At 31.1% G+C, this 17,546-nt stretch overlaps 1 protein-coding gene across 9 annotated transcripts in view; it reads right to left on the bottom strand.

Annotated features, from left to right (window-relative positions):
* hrg (poly(A) polymerase hiiragi) overlaps positions 1-17,546 on the bottom strand; it is a 109,049-nt gene that overhangs the window by 19,968 nt on the left and 71,535 nt on the right. For 8 of the 9 annotated variants that reach the window (XM_075355943.1, XM_075355940.1, XM_075355941.1 and 5 more), the window contains exon 13: positions 11,059-11,205. In XM_075355943.1, coding sequence (XP_075212058.1) covers positions 11,059-11,205 — 147 coding nt within the window. Of the gene's footprint in view, positions 1-10,392; positions 11,206-17,546 lie in introns of those variants that run through there. The other variant, XM_075355949.1, reaches the window with a different exon arrangement.

Genomic DNA, 17,546 nt, shown 5'->3' with positions numbered 1-17,546 from the left:
ACAAGATGTAAAAATCAATTTAATTTTTTCTTTTTAATTCGGAAAAAAATTATTATTTACACACATTTCTCTGGATTAACTACTAAGGTGTATGTGAAAAATAAGAATGAACTGCTAATAAAATGAGGAAAAGTCAACTGGATCATGAACACATGATAGCCTCAACCAATTAATTCGGTATAAGTCATTTCAGTAAATTTGTCAGGAGACTAGTTTATTACTTTCTTATGTCAGCAGTGAATAATGAAGGCTTTTAAAGTAAACAATCCTGCCAGTTACAATTCCAGTCTGTAATTTGAATTGTCAATGAAAGTGAAAATTATGGGGATTTTGTAATAAATGAAGAGGTAATGTGACGATATCTTTAGTGTAAGACTTTCCCATTGATGAAGACACAACTGGGAAGTCTTATGATTAGATGGACGACACAGTTGAAAAACAATGTCAACATTTTAAAAATCCGAAAATTTACAATTAGTTTTCTATTCTTGTAATACTGAATCCAGAAAAAAGTTTGACTAATTAATATACAAGTGGAAGAATATCTCTACATAAGAATTCTTGGACTATTATGATAGATAAGTTACCTCCAATAACATGATCGAATTGTGGGTTTATTACATAAGTCAAAACAATTATCCATGCAGTGGTGTGAGGCCATTAAAAGCAAGAAATCCAAGTAATTTATTTAGGCAATCCAATATTCTTTACTTTTAAAACAAACTGTACTTTTAGTGACTTGATGTGATGTTGATGTGAATAACAAAAAATAACAGCTGATGGAATACTAAAAGACTTGCAAAACTGAAGAAAACAGCAACATGGAATGCTGTAATCATGTTTAATTCAACCTAAAGAAGTTATCTGATAGTCAATGGTTTGAGGAATTCAAAAGAGTACTGAACCACCAGGGTAAAATTTCATCAGGATATAAAAAGCTTGTTTTTTAGAACCAGTCCATAGAAAAAAATGATGATTATGTAGAAAAATAAAGTAAGCACAAAAATTGAATTAAGAATAAAATGGTTTTTATTTTTTATAAATCTTATTTGAAATACTATGAAACAGTACATAATTTCCAAAAACGTATAAAATAAATAAACAAAAATGTGGTAGGATTTTCAATTTAGTATTTACCAATGTGTAGGTAATAAAATTTACATGATACATGCTACAGCTTGTAAATAATAATTGAAAAAATTCCTAGAATGCTAGAGCATTTGGCAAATCTATCACCCTGATAAAAAAAATACAAATTACACAACGTAATATTTAAAAACAAAAAGCATAATCAATTTTATATATGAATGTTATTTGTTACCAGTTAACTAGGAAATGAATACAACCGAACAGGAGATACAAGCTGCCAATACAGCAATAGTATAAGATGGTCTGACATAAAACTACACCTCTTTTTATGTCATTTCAACAGTGACATCTCTTAATATTCTATGCTCTTTTTAAGAGTATAAATAAAAGAGATTCTATCAATTATAAAATCAGATTTAGATAACTGTAAAAAAAATTATAAATTATGCTGTCTTTGGAAAACATGTTAGTTATAATAAAACAATTAAATAAATACTCTGTCTTTACATAAATACAAAAAACATATTTAGTTTATGTATTGGTATTCAGTAGATATATATATATCTAATTAATTTCCACATGTAGATATCTGTTACAATTACAGAAATGACAGGAGCCGTCATGAAACACATTTATGTAGCATTATCACACTTGCTGACTAACTTTAGATATTACAAGGAACAAAATTAATTTAGGATGATCACTTATAAGAATATTTAGAATAGTTATAAAACAAACTACTAAACAAATAAAAAAATAAATTCTCACATTAACATATCCAGTAATTTTTTCTTCAGTATAAATTTTTAGTTGGATAATAATATTGGTGTTCTTGAATATAGGCACCGTTACTCTTATCCTTCATAATATAACCCAATAGAGAGAGAAAAGAGTTTCTTATCAACTCCTCCAGAATAATTAATATCCCCCAGTCAAAGGTTTCAAAATTTCCTTAAAAGCCAACAGTCTAGGGACTCTTTTAAGACTAACTGGCAAAGTATTTAATGCATTCATTAAAAAGTATTTAAGTACTTATATATTTATTAAAAAGTACTGCATTTACTAAAGTACTTAAGTATTTACTTGACACAGTACTTTTTAATTCCCTTGCTGCTGAATATGATGAACTAGCCTATATGGCTTGGAAGTTTAAAAATATCCCTGTTATTGTAACACTTTTCAAGTATTACTACTTCTTTGGCTTGAAAAAAAAACAGATTGGTAAGATCTCCTGCAAACGCAGAAAATATAACAGCCTGTACCTCTAACACCCAACTAAAATTTTCCTTTCTGTTGACTTCCCCCCCCCCCAAAAAAAAATACATTACATCTTATAAACTGTAGAAGTAGCTAGAATAAGAAGCTTTTACAATTTATTACATCTACCAGTATTTTACAGTTTCTTATGTAGAAAGCTATTAATACGACTTTTTAGGGTGAAGTTTGAGAGTTAAACCAAATAACTTAGCATCTCATATAAACTGAAATAATACAGTATAAAACTTGAATTTACAACCATTTTGTTTACTTATTTTCTATAGGAATGACTTCAGTCAACTTGCTTCAGTATCCTGAATATCATAGCTGTTAAATTAAATTTGAACATTACTTTAAAGATATTCTCTATTATATGAGAGTCGTTCAATAATTAAAGAGATAAAGTATTATTAATTAAAGAAGTGGATTAACTATTTAATAGAATAAAATGAAACTGTCTTGATGTACAAGTTGGCAACCCGGACAGAAAATATAGACATTCAAGATTCCCATTAACTTCTTTTATTTATTTCAAAATGTAAGCCTGACATATATATCCAATTAATACAGATGTCAAACAATCCAACAATTTTAATGTGATGAATGAACAGTAACAGAATTGAGAATGTAGCAAAAAATTAATTTTAATTTCTATTCTACAGCTCAAATTTTTGTTACAAATTTAAAGTGGCTGGCCAGCTAGGCTGATATAAACATGCTGCTTCTAAATCAGCTGATCTTGGATTTGATTCCTCAGCAAGGTTCTGACATTTTTCATCTATCATTTCATGTTACTTGTTAAAATAAGATCAGAAGCATATCTGAGGTCATATTAGAAATTGCAATCCCTTTTGCACCCAAAAAATGCAAAGAACCAATTTTTAAATTAAAGTAACATAAAGTCCTGCTGTAATCAAGTTTCTATTTTTTATGAATTCATATTTAATATGGTCTTACCTAATTCAAGTTACTGAACATTTACCAATATTTTATTACAAAAATGTATTTGAAAAATAAACATTCATCAGTGAAATCTAATATATATATATATATATATATATATATATATATGATTAGCAAGTTAAGATTACATTCATGTTGTTATGTGATCTCTTCTTACCTTCATGAAAATTCTTGACATTTTTCATACACTACAAAATTCAACTTTCAATATAATTATAATTGGGCTGTATTTCAGTATGTAGTGCTAAGATGAAGTATATAAATTTTACTTTAGACAAGGAGGTAAATTATGTATTTCATACAACTTTTGAGTTAACTGCTTGGAAAAAAAAAATTACTAACAAGGCAAACAAAATATGTCTAGTTAAATATGAGTGACAATATAGGTATGTGGGTCTGTGAATGGGTTTTATTGAGTATTTTGAAGAGAAAAAAATGTTTGTTAATGTTGTATAACTTCCTTTTCGCTCAAAATGCTGCTGCAATTTTTTATTTTAAGTGAATTGTGCTAACAGAACGTTTAATAGTGTAAAAAAAAAGGAAAGAATTAAGAGCATTATTCAAATAAGTATAACAGTAAAATTTGGTAAGCTTAATTAATCTCTTTGAATTTTAATGTTTAATACATTTACTTATGAATATGGTATGAATTTCTTTTCAGTAATAACATTTCTTTTATCACAGATTAATTATTATACAATGCCTTCTACAGAAACTTTATGTATAAAGTGGCATTGAAAATGTGATTTCTTCAATTTTATGAGTCAAAAGAAGAAAAAAATATTGTTACATTTAGTGATAATATTTTTCACTATAATCTGTGATTTAATAATTGTATAAATATTAAAATGTAAAGATTACATGTTTGAAAATGTTGATATTTTGCTTTTTCTTTAAGAAATTCCTTTATACTTCATGTTAATATTTAAAAACATTAGGGCTAGACAGTGTTTTTTAATCACTCACTCTGTGGTAGTGGTATGCCTTTAATCCAGAAGATTCTAGGTTTGAATCCTAGTCAGCTTGACTTTTTTCATTTGCTACAAAGTTCATCTAAGCATGTTCATAAGCATTAACTCATTATATTATTAAAAAAAATTTGTTAATTGTTACTGTTAAAGAAATTATTGACATCATGCATACTTTATCCATAACTTAACCATTTGCAGGTGGTGATGTATGAAGTAGCACAAGTCTCACTGAGCACACTAGAATTTGTAAACTATAGCGATGATTTTGGTTATATTTTATATTGAGTTCTTTTCATGTAAAAGACAGTGAATAATAATAGTAACAGTAGTAACATTTATGGTAATATAATAACAATAGCAATTTTGAAGAAGTAGTGCACCTAGGCAGGGAAGAGTATAACATGGTTTTATTATAATAATATAAATATTTTTATTCATTTCCATCTGAATTCTTGTCTCAAAAATTTTGTTTGAATTCAAACAAAGCAAGCCGAAAATGAGGTTTTAGAAGAAGCAGTTTGTAAAAAATTATGTAAAAATGAGCAAAAAACATGAAAAAAATTATGCACGCGTCTTGTTACATACACACAATCATTGAATTCATCTGATAACTGAAGTGAAATGAATCCCAATCACGTTGTATCAGGAATTCCCACCTAAAAATGATTGAAAGAACATCTGCTGCCATCTCTTGGAATTTATATGTAACTACGTGAAGACAAATAGCCAGTCACATTCAGAGACTCATATATGGGTTTCCGCTCTCCAGCGTAAGTACAGGTAGCCCATATATGGGTTTCTGCCCATGGAGGATTAAGTCAATTAAAATAAAGGAAATGCAAATTGTAGAAAAATGTTGTAGAATCTTATATGTAGTAATTTGGTAGTCTTACAAGAGAAAAATGTTTATACACTTATACCTCTATCCTACACCACCTGTTCACTAAAATGTTGAAACCTATTAAGTGAGTTGAAAAATATAAATAATAAATGCCATTATTATTTCTTTACTCAGGATCTATTTTTAAAGCAATAATTAATTACACATAAGGTAAATTAAAAGAAGCACTTACTAAGGAGAAGACTAAGTTCAAGTGTGTAGTTTTCTGTGCATACTTCAAAAAATTTAATTTATAAATTAAGAACAGGCACAGAGGTGTCCTTTACCCCTGGTAGGTACTACAACTACTATTTTTGTAGCCTGGGTAAGAAACAATCCTTGAAAAGTTTCATAGACTCACTAGGTTGTGAGCTATGAGGTAGATACACTAGCTATCAGAGGGTGACACAAATAAGAAGCTATAAAGTAATTGGAGAGGAAGAGGCTAATCAATTCACAGAGGGAGATGCTTCCAATTGGGGTAGTTTCCCATTTTGTTTAAGACCATCAGATGGTTAATGTGAAAATTTAAGTGTACATTTAATTTTTCTGGAATGCTCGGACTTAACTAACTTAAACAATTTTATTTTTAACATCTGTTAAAAAAATTACCTCTTCGACATTAAAAACGATTGAAAATTATATTTATGCTGAAGATATAGATAATTTTCCTTGTGAAATAAAAAGAGGGGCATTCCTGACAAATCAAAGTATTCAATTGTATTACATAGTACAGCCAGGACAAACAAATCTGAAAATAATTTTTTTTATTAAGTTGATAAAAGTATTCTGAATATTGGCCATTCCAGTAAATTAACTACTTTTATAAAGTGATGGGTATGAATTTAAGTTTTAAAATATGACATTTCTTAGAATGAACATGTATAAACTCTAAATGGCTTAATTTTGCATTACTCTAATTTGTCAGATGGCAACATTTAAGTAAAGGATTGCAATATCAGCAGTTGAAGTAGTCTTGTCATGTAAGATATTTCAGTACACATTCCTTTGTGTTGTGTCAACTTTATCTTTATCCAAGGATAAGCATGTTTCGCACAAAGAATTGCAGATAAAACTTTTGCACAAACATCTTTCTAAGATCTGAAACATGTTTCAGTTGAAATTTTTCTTGTCTGCAGATCTCAATAAGTCTGAACAACTCCGCACTTCATATATAAATATTATGAGACAAGTGTATAGAAAGATTCAAAAAAGCCTAGGCTACTGCCACTGCTAAGTGCAGAAGTCCTAAAGGATATGAACTTCTTATCCAGAAAATTTCTTAGCTTTCCTAAAAGACAGGATTATCAACATCATATATAACATTGCTTCTCGGCCTCTGGCCCCGTGCAGTATAACTTGTGTTTACTGCTAACAGTAGCAATTTGCTTCTACAAGTGCAATGTTCCTAGGTTCACGTCATCGGGGCTGACAACAATCAGTGGCTGTTAGTCAACCTGTGTTGCTGTGGAGTTTAGGCTACACAGGAGTGCCACTGTCGGCTAAGTAAGGATGTTTCCTTTGTGTTGTATCGTGTCCCCGTTCTAGGTTTGTGAGGCCAATAAGCTTTTTGATCCTCTGGTAGGTTTGGGAAGCGATTTTTGCTCCGACCTCACCTGTGGTCTAATTTAGGAGCTGTTAGCTTTTGACATTTTGAGTAGGGCTACGAAAGAACAGGTGGCCTTGATCGGGATAGTTCACCGTTGGCGCTCACCTTGCCTTGTGTTAGGTGATAGGTACATTCAAACTGTTACTCTAGTGCCTGGCAGTACAGTCAGTGTTTTTGTTTCTCACATACTATGAAGCAATCCGGAGATTGCTTATAGGGTCTTGTCGGCATAGCCAAGGACCTGGTTCTCAGACCACGGTAGATTGCACTAAAACTCCTGCTGAAACCTCCGCTACGAGCTGTGCGGAGAAAGCTGCAGCTGAAACTGTGCAGGGAGTGCACGGTAGTGGAGGGAGAACCAAGACCAAAGGGTGGCTCCCCATGAAGTTGGGGAAAATGGAATCCGGCAATGTAATGATTGGCTTGGTGCGAGAGGTCCCCGAGGTGAAGCCTGCTGTAAGGCAGGTGAGCTCCGGATCTGACTATCGAGATGAATCTGAATGGCCCAAAGTCTCCTCTAAGAAAGAGTTGTGTGTGCTCCAAATCTGACTGTATCGAGATGTGTCTGAATGGTCCAAAGTCTTCTCTAAGAAAAAGTCGTGTGTGCTCCAGATCTGACTGTATCGAGATGTGTCTGAATGGTCCAAAGTCTCCTCAAGAAAGAGTCGTGTGTGGCACTGGAGTGTCAACAGATGGTTGACTGCTTTTTAAGCTAGTGTAGCTTGAAGGTTGTGGGCCTGGCGTTAAAATGAAAGGGACTCCAAAGCGCCAACCTTGTCCTGGATTCAGTCATTTCACGACAGACAGGGAAGGTCAACCAGGTTGTACAGGGAGTTCGGGGTTTCACACTAGTGACGGGTGAGGCTCTGGGTGAACTTAAGAAATCCATTCAATGGGTGGAAGAGGAGATTAGGAAGTTTGTCTCTTTTGCCTAAGTTGCTGCCACGCCTGTGCCAGGCTACTGTTAAGGAAGTCCCACTTAAACCTGGCCCAAGGGCTTCGTCGGTAGTGATGGAACTAACCCTTAAAAAGGTTCTGGACCAATGGAGACAAAGGATCCAAGACTCCTGGGTCACGAAAACAAGGACCATGGCGTGATCTTGAAAGTTATTAATGAGTGGCAGGTGAAGCAGCTGTTGGAGGCCGACGTTCTGCAGAAGAACAAGCTAAAGGCTCAGTTGCTGACCGAGCAGAATTATTGTAGTCGTAATCCCAATATTAAATATAAAGGCTGTGTAATCAGCTAAGTTAGAGTTCATATGTACCTAGGTGTTTTGTTTGATAAAAGGTTGCTGTTTAGCAACCACACTAGGCAAGTAGCGGCAGATGCCGTCTCAGTGATGCACAAACTTAGGATGATTGCTCGGAAAGATTATGGGTTGTCAGGCCATCAAATGTACATGGTATACTGGGTGTCTTAAAAAAAGCATGACCTCTTATGCGGTGCCTGTTTGGGTGCATAGGTGGCATATGAATTTCTTCACTTCTTCAAAATTTAAGGAGTGCCCAGTACAGAGCCTTAATTGTATGCACTAGTGTTTTTAAAACAACCTGCTACGAGGCTACAACAGTATTGGGAAAGGCTCTCCCAATCAATTAAATGGTGATAGTTCAGGTGCCCATGTGGTAATTGCAAAGAGGCAGGAAGGCCTAGGTATTTGGGGTGCGGTTTTGAGCCTGTATTGAGCAGAATGGTGATCACAATGCACCAGATCTAAATTTCGTTCAATTGCCTATTTCCTGCCTGCGGAAGAGGCTGCAGAGCCTCGCGATAGAAGCATGGCAGCTGAAATGGGACACCACAACTAAGGGAAGATCCTTGTATAAGTTTATACAGGATCTGGGGGATGGTATACCTTGAGCTTGTTTTTAAGGACAACGGGTGCCCTGGTGCTCACCAACCACGCTAACTTGAACCAGTATCTGATTCGGTTCCGCCTGGCAGCTGATGAGCTGTGCAACAGTGGGGAGGTCCAGTCAAATGAACACCTGATGTCTGACTGCCCTGGTCTTGGGGGTGCCCTGGAATTTAGAGGTCAAGGGAAAATTGATCACTCACAAGTGATGAGTCAATGTGGTGAGAGCCACATTGTTAGACTGTATGGGAGTTCCTGTATGCGGTTGCTTTGTTTAACTGGCATCTGTAGTTTACTTAAGGGGAAGACTCTTACCGTGTTGCCGTGGGAAGCTTATCCCGAGTATGACTAACCACCAGCCAATTATTATGGCTCCAAGCGCTATAAAATGGTGGAAGGTACCTGCTGGCATTCAAAGGCCTAGGCATGATAAATTTTATTATGGATGTCATATATATTTTTAGTAGTTGACGGGGTACGCCTACCCATTTTATCAAATATATGACAAGTGACACAAATATATGGGTTGGGACACGTAAGCCAATGGTGTATGCCACCATGCTTAGTCTGCTCACGTTGTTAGGTAAGCTCTAGGAGCTTTGTTAGCATACTGGTTGCTAAACTGTTCGAGGCTCAGTTGCCATTTGTGACAGACATTCGGTCATATGCTTTACGGTGACCAAATGGGGTGGTGGCAGGAGAAATGCCAAGCAAACCAATCTACTGCTGCCTATCACATCAGAACTGGTCAGAGTGAGAGACTACATTTTTATTTATTGACCTGATTTCACCTAGTGGGTATGTGAAAATTCAGAATAACCAAATATGGTGTGAGTGAAAATCCTCACATTTTTTACAAATAATTACTTGGGATTTACCAAGAAAAAAAAAGATTGTCATGTGATATGCTCTTTATGTTTTTTGATAATATCTTTGATGATATTTTTCATGATTTCTCCAATAGTTTATTACACTTTTAAGAGGGAACAAACTAAAATGTTGGTTTCAGCCAGGTGATACCACTTGCCATTGCTTATGAAATACTTAAAATTATTTTCAGAAAAATCCTCAAATTCTTGATAAAGTGAAAATAACATTGAATATGAGACTTTAAACAGAAATGAAAAAAAAATTATGAAAATTATTCTAATAAAAATAAAAGAATTATACACTAACATAAAGTTAATAAATTAACATTTTTTAAGGCTTCAAAACTACTATATCAGCCTGGATCTAGAAGTTCTGCATGACACAAAAAATAGAAATGAACATATTTCATTTGACATGTTAATTTCACCAATATAAATATAAAAATGGAACAATAAAATATGATGTAAATAAAACTGTTCATGATATCCAAATGTTTGTTTGAGATATTCATAAATTTATACAAAAGCTTAGCAATAGAAAAATGATTAATTGTAATTCTTCACATATGTTCTTTCATTGTATTTTTTCCACATACATTAAAAGAATAGCATATATGACACAATCTAATTCAAGAATAAATCCAAGACAAAGTAATCATCTTAAGCTCGTAATTTTTCCTTGAAAAGATTTAAAATTCAGAAGAATAAGCAAGACACTTCTGAGAGCAAAAGCAGGCGAAGAATGAACGGCACATATCTTGTCTTAAAGAGAAAAAACTTGCATTCAATTAAATTAATACTACATTCAATTAATAACTAGCTCTACAGTAGCATCAACGCTACGCAAAATTTGAGTACATACATTTAAAGCATTAATACAATAAAATCAAACAAAAACTTACATTTTATATAATATACCGTTTATTTAAAAATCTAATCACAAAAATGAAAAATATGGTTTGAAGTTAACAATTATTTGTAATTTGATGACACTGCAACGTTATAATGATGTAACTGTATTGTGTATGAACGAGTGATAAGCAATACTCCGTGTTCCTGGACGAGTGAAACCATTTTATATTACAGTTAGAGATCACTGATAAAATAACTCGACAGAGAATAAATTGTTATCCTTCATTTCCATAAACAGAATTACACTTTCAGCATTTATAATCCAAAGAAGAAGCAGAACACAATTAAAGCGAGCACCGATAAACAAAACGTTCAACTGAGTGCATGTTGAACTAGGAACCATGAACCGATGCCTTAACATCTTCAACACCTGGCAGACAACACTTTAAATAAAGAAATAAAATCACTATTTCTTTATATTAAAAATTATAATCTGATAATCACAAATCATAAATTTCCATTACTAAATCCCTGAATGGAAAATTTTCTTTTCAAACATAGAATTATCTTGTATGACAATAAAAACAGTCACAAAAAATTTCAGGTAGCACATAAAAATGCTACACATGAAATAAGCCTTCTGGACTGTAATTTTTTTTTCATTTTTTCTTTTTTGTTTAAATATAGTAGTGATTCTATAAATTTACCAGACCTTATTTCGCCTTATGTTTGAATCCCCTGAGTCATTTCTAGGTATAACAGTTTTAACAAATTCTTCACACGATAGCACAGAATTGGATGAATCATCATTATTGCACTGTATCATCACCGAGTTATTGGGCGAGAGCGAGTCATCTCCCTGTGGCAAAAATAACAGTAACAGATTACTGATAAGAATATAATAAACAGTTTTAATAAATAAAATGTACTATAACATTGCATTCGAAAAAAAAATGTATGCTTTAGTTACTATTATAATATTATTAATCTTCATATGTGCTACAGCAGACCTTTGTTGCACACTTTATCACTTTATTGTGCAGCTTCATTAAGCCATATAGTCAACGATTAATGAAGACCCTGATTCAGTGTACCTTTTTGTCAAACCTTCTAAATTAAGAGTATTTTAACAAAACAATTGGATTATGAATATACTGCTTACAAATGAAGTTACATGATGTATTGCAGCCTTAAAACCATATACATTTTTCATTTTGGGTATACATGTACACAATGGCATAGTTTCCAGTAAAGGCCTGTTTTTGTTTCATTAATTCTGAATGTCAAATGAGCAGAATAGTCACCTTTATCTGTTATTATTTTGGCTAATGTGTTATGGTAGTCTTCAGTGGGTGAAACAGCTGCAGTTCCATCAACAATTTTATTATTTTAATACTATTTTATCTCATTTTTCTTCCTAAATCAATCAAACCATCCTTTGTTAAAACAGGATGCTTCCTCAGTTTCTAATTATTGTTTATGTTTAAGAAATAAGAATTGATAATGTTAACCCTTTCTATTAAACTCTACTGCCAGTTTAAGATTTTCATGTGGTTTTAAACAGTATGGATATAGCACTTTTACTTCTTCAAATATTTGTTCCAGTTATTTTTTTACAATACATAAAGTTGAATTATGACAATCTACAATTTAAAGTTATCTAATTTTTAAAAATATTATCTTAGTTTCAATTTCTTTTTTTTTATAAAACCCTTCAATTTTTTGAAGAGATAATCATTTTCTCTTTTACTATCATTATTTCACAAAATGTTATGTGCCTATTAAGCTGTATTCAATTACTGTATCTGGACCTGTAAAATACAAATCAGAAGAATAAAAAAAGTTACCAAACAGCAAACAAAAAAGAGCATTATTTTTTACTTCTTTGTACAAAGTAAAGGAGGTACTATAATTGCGAAAAATTTCAGTTTTAAGATTTCAAATTAAATATCCATTTGACTAGTTTCAGCGTGATGTCTATATATATGTATATCACATAACTCAAAAACGAGATTAGCCATAGAATGTTGAAATTTTGTGTTTAGGCCTGTTGTAGCATCTTGTTGTGCACCTCCCCTTTTTGATTGCAATCAACTGGGCCAAAAATGTATATAGTCAGACCTCTAAATAAAGCGAGGATTTCAATTTTAAAACATTTGGATGTTTTCTTAACTGCAGTAATAAGCCCCTGTTGAGAACTTTTCAATGATATATCATTAGTGGTACTTATTTTCATTGGTTGCAGAGTTATAACCAAATAAAATTTTAATTAATGAAATATTTGGATCTTACAAGCACATCAGTTTGAATCTGACTTCTTACATATATATATATATATATATAAAATTTTATGTACTTTTCATTTTAATTCAACAATTTTTACAAACATATTAATAATTATTAATAAATCAATATAATTAAAAAAAAAAAAAAAGTTAAAAAAAATGTGTATGAAGTTGGATTCAAACCGTGTGTGCATGGTTACAAATCCGACACGTTCTCACTTACACCACATATCTTACTTGAGGGACGTGAAACAAAATTAATATATAAACTAACATAAATTTTTAGGGCCATTTTTTTTTTTTTTAGTATAATTAAATATTGTGGGTTAGTATTTTGTGATGAAGACCTTGAAACCTTTTACAGTAGTTTTTATTTTCATCAAACTTAATGAAATATATATTATAATGATGATGATGATGAAATATTATATGGGTTGATTTCTCCTGTATAAATACATTTTTTATTTTTTATTTATGCATTTGTTTCAGTCTACTTGATAATAAATATCGGTATAAAATTTTATAACCTTCTCCTGTTTCATTTTTGTTTTTATTTTGTTGATGGTTACATCACAATAATTTAAAAACATAGTATTAGGTAGATAAGACTTTTTTTTTCTTTTTTGTTTAACCTCTGGGACTACCGTTAAATACTGCTTCAGAGAATGAGATGAATGATTTGTCGCATGTGTGAAAATGCCATGCCTAACTGGGATTCAAACCCGACACCTCCGGATGAAAGGTTGACCAGATGTAAGCCTTACATTTATTTTAAGAGTAATAAAGGGACTTTTACTCCTATTATATCAGGTAAGATTGTTGAATTAATAATTGTGTAAATATCTCTGATGTTAATAAAAAATAATATTTTAGCACTGTGTAACTGTCCACTTTATTAAAAAATTGGAGGATCATATCTTCTCATTTTCAAATGAAATAAGTTTAAATGAAGTGCAACAAAAAATGTATATATGTAATTTAATAGGTGTACAAGGAAGTCATGTTGTGTCCTCATCAGATTTTTTAATCTTAAATCCTACTGTAAAACTGTTCTTGTGTTTAAAATTATGTATTTTGGGAGTAAAAATTGAGAAAATGAACAATAGGAATGCAATATCAAAATGCAATTTATTCAGTTATAAGGAGGGGACAAGTTTTGGATCAAAGGAAAGAGGTAATAAAAATGTAGTTAAAAATAGTCATGTCTGCTATTTTGATATGACAGTGAATGATAAAATAATTCTGACTCAATGTAACAGGGTGAAAGTAACTTATTCACTGTATTTATGTAGTTCTCTCTCATGAGTTCTATGACAGAATTCTGTGATCTGTCGCAATGTTTATAACTTTTAGTTTTATTGGACAACACAGTGTCAGTTACATGCATTTTATTTTCACTAATCAAATTTTGTCACATCTAATTATTTGAAATGTTAAGAATCAAAACAATTGTAATTTTTTGTTTACTTAAATTGTATTAACAATGTGCTAGACTGACTGTTTTCATTTTCTCAGTATCAACCATATAATTCCTCGTCAGTAGGCAGAAATCTGTTAAAAACTTCCTGGATGTGTAGTTACTGGAAACTACAATACCAAAGAATTCTCAATAAATGATGAGGTGCGATTACAATATGTACAACATTCAGTAACATTCAAAGAGCAAAATTAATTTCAAGACGCTTAAATGATAATATCCTCAATTTTTTGTATTTGGGCATCTATTAAAATCTTTAATGAGATATGGACAAACATTTGTTATGAAGCACCTTAAGATTTGTTCAGTGGTTAATTTACACTTCACTTCAGCTTTTAACCACTATCTAGTGGATATTTTTGGAGATAATTATTACTTAGATTAACAGATTGTATAGAGTGTAAGGGGTTATAGGTTGCTGTTATAATCTTTATATTTTTAAACTGTTATTTTCTTTGTGTTGCCATTACAAATTTTATATTTTATTATTGTATAATGAGTATAGATATGTCTGATATACATGATAATAGAATAATTAATGAAGTTCTAGATGAGTTTTTCACTCATAAAAATCTCAAATTTGCACAACTTGTAGTGTTTTTGTAGATGTTTATGGCAAATAAAAAAGTTTCTTGTGTATTATACTAATAAAAAAGTTACAACTTCTCAAAAATCAAGAAAAACCTGTTAAAAGCAATACCATTTTGACTCTCTAAATAAGTGCTCCAAGAGGGTTTCTTGTCTTCTTTGCACTTTACATTTTTTATATTTAGCCCCTATGTTGAAGTTGATGTTTTCAATACTTATAAAATAATTAAAAAAAAATAATTAGGTTGTAATTTAACCAATGCCAGTAACCTAATACAATTTTTGATTCAAAGTGCTTGTAAAATTACCCAAACTGAGATTTCAATGAGTAGCCTACATCTTTTTTCAAGAATTCATTTTTATTTTTGTAAACACCATAGAAGAAAAAATAGATTTTAGGAAAATTTTATTTATTCTTCAGTGAAATAGCCTGTTTTTGTAGCAATAAAAGTTTATTATTATTGAGATACCTTATTTATTTTAAATTTTAATGCTGATGGCCTTTGATCCGTGCTTAATTTTTTCAATTTTGATGGAGGTGATACATCCAAAATGTCACAAGCAGCATCCAATTGTTCAATATTGTGATGTGGGGCAATATATTGCTCTTGGTCTTTGCATTCATACGTTTCTTTCATCCTTCCTGGACCAATAGTTTTTTAGTTATGATTTTTACCGTAAACCCTTACAATTACAAAATTAGGTGTGTTCGCCGTTACAAAAATGGCCGCCACAGGTAAATTGCTTAAAAAAATAGTTTTAAGGTTCTGAGATAAGTAGCAAAGAAGTGGGTTAGTTTGAATTGGTCAAGCAACCACCCTTGGGTCACTTCAAATGGATTTGACATTAATGACATCCTATGACATTGATGAAACCACATCTTCGGAAATGAAAGCTAATAACATCCTTGTCTTTGCATACAGGTAATTTTAAAGACTTATCAATAAGATGAATCATGAGGATTTGATACAAATAAAATTCCGGTTAAACTCCAAGAAAAAAGGCAGTATGATGAGATGAGAAACAATATTTACCATTAAATGTTCTAAATGTCCCAAATTCACATGCAAGGAACATATGAAAAGTGAATGCAAATTATGTGATATAAATTCGGACATTGAACTAACTGCATTTTCCCCCTTACATTATTAAAAGAATTATTATATTAATTCTGTAATTAATTAATAAATCTATAAATTGATTATTTATGTTTATTATAATTTAAATTTGAGAGGCCTGTGTCTTATGAAGAAAAATGCACAGTCTTGAACAGTTCTGCTCTCAGTACAAGAAGAACCATGTATGTATGACACATTCTTTATGTTCAAGGTTCTGAATAGGTATTTTGATGTCAACATATCTGGCATTGGGCTAAAAGTATCTAACATTGCAAGCAGAAGCCAAAGTATATCTACCTATACATAAACGGAAATTTGGCTCCTTTGAAAAGATGCATCCATACATTGAATTCTTTTTGCTGCAGCAATAAGTTGGATGTTTTTGGCACAAATTTGAGTACTTTCAAAAGAAAAATAATTGATGTCCTCTCTTCATAATATTTATGGAATACTTAATTCTATACTTGCAAATTCTATGATATAATTCTGTGCTCTTCAAAATGATTAATGTTGCTGCATGTACTCTTCATTACCTATTTGCACATGTTATTAAATGATTGATGTTATCTATGTTCATTCATGTTACTTGTGTTTATATTTATATTGTGTATAAGTGTGTTAAATGTTATCTGTGTTGATGAAGGCTTAAATAGCTAATCTACTGTGCGAAAAAAGATTATTGTAATTAATAGCTTTTAAATTTTCTTTCAACCTATATAAAATTAATCACATATTTAATATGATTATTATATTAATTAATAATAATAATTATTAATATCATTCATATATTAATATGATTATAAAAAATAATATTAAAGAGTTTTTATTTGTGAATTGTTAATAAAAAAAGTTGCAATATAAAAAAAAAGTATGCACAACATTGTATATGCTAAATAAAATAAAGATTCAAAATTGTAAAAAAAATGTAAGAGAACAGGGGGTTGTGTACGAAGTACAACGTCCATGTTTGATTGTGAATTACCATGACCCATGTCTATGATGGTTTATAACCACCAATTTTTCTCAGCAACCCTCACTTTGAGAACTTCTGTACTACAGTAAATAAGCTACCAAATATTTTATCACATGTTATGTACTGTAATATTCTGACTGTTTACTTAGATAAATTTATGAATGCAAAACAAAGTCAAACACAAATCATCATAAAAGTAAATTAATTATTTATTAATTTAAGACATGGATACCACAAGAAAATTAATGTTAAATATTTAATCACATAGTATGGCTACTAGAGTAATAATGTATAGAATTTTCATAATAATTTCAATTTCCACAACTAAATTAAAGGTAAAATATATTTCTTTAACAGATATTATACAAACTACCAGGTCTTTTTTTAACATCATGAACCAAAATCAGGACTGAATTAGAATTTCTTAAAAAAAAAAAAAATATTCATAAAACAACATGAAGTGTGATGTTAAATTCCCATAACTAAATGAATTTTACTTAAAATCTTTAGTAAATAACTAACAGCAATGCTGTGAATACTACAAGCAATCTGGTTCAACTGTTTCCTACAAAATCTTATAACCTAACAATACGTAGGATCAGTTACCTACTAACTTACAGCAGAAAATAATATCAGATAAGAAAATTTGATAATAGTTTATTTATTGTCATCTTTCCCTTCTCTTCTGAATAGGAGACCAGCAGAAACTCAGTACATTTTATATGACTCTTTAATAGATAATGCAATTAGTATTTGATA

This window comes from Lycorma delicatula, chromosome 2 (assembly GCF_047948215.1).
Source record: "Lycorma delicatula isolate Av1 chromosome 2, ASM4794821v1, whole genome shotgun sequence".
NCBI classification, from domain to species: Eukaryota; Metazoa; Arthropoda; class Insecta; order Hemiptera; family Fulgoridae; genus Lycorma; species Lycorma delicatula.
The sequence above is the reverse complement of the archived record's forward strand: the minus strand, read 5'-3'. Positions and strand labels throughout refer to the sequence as shown.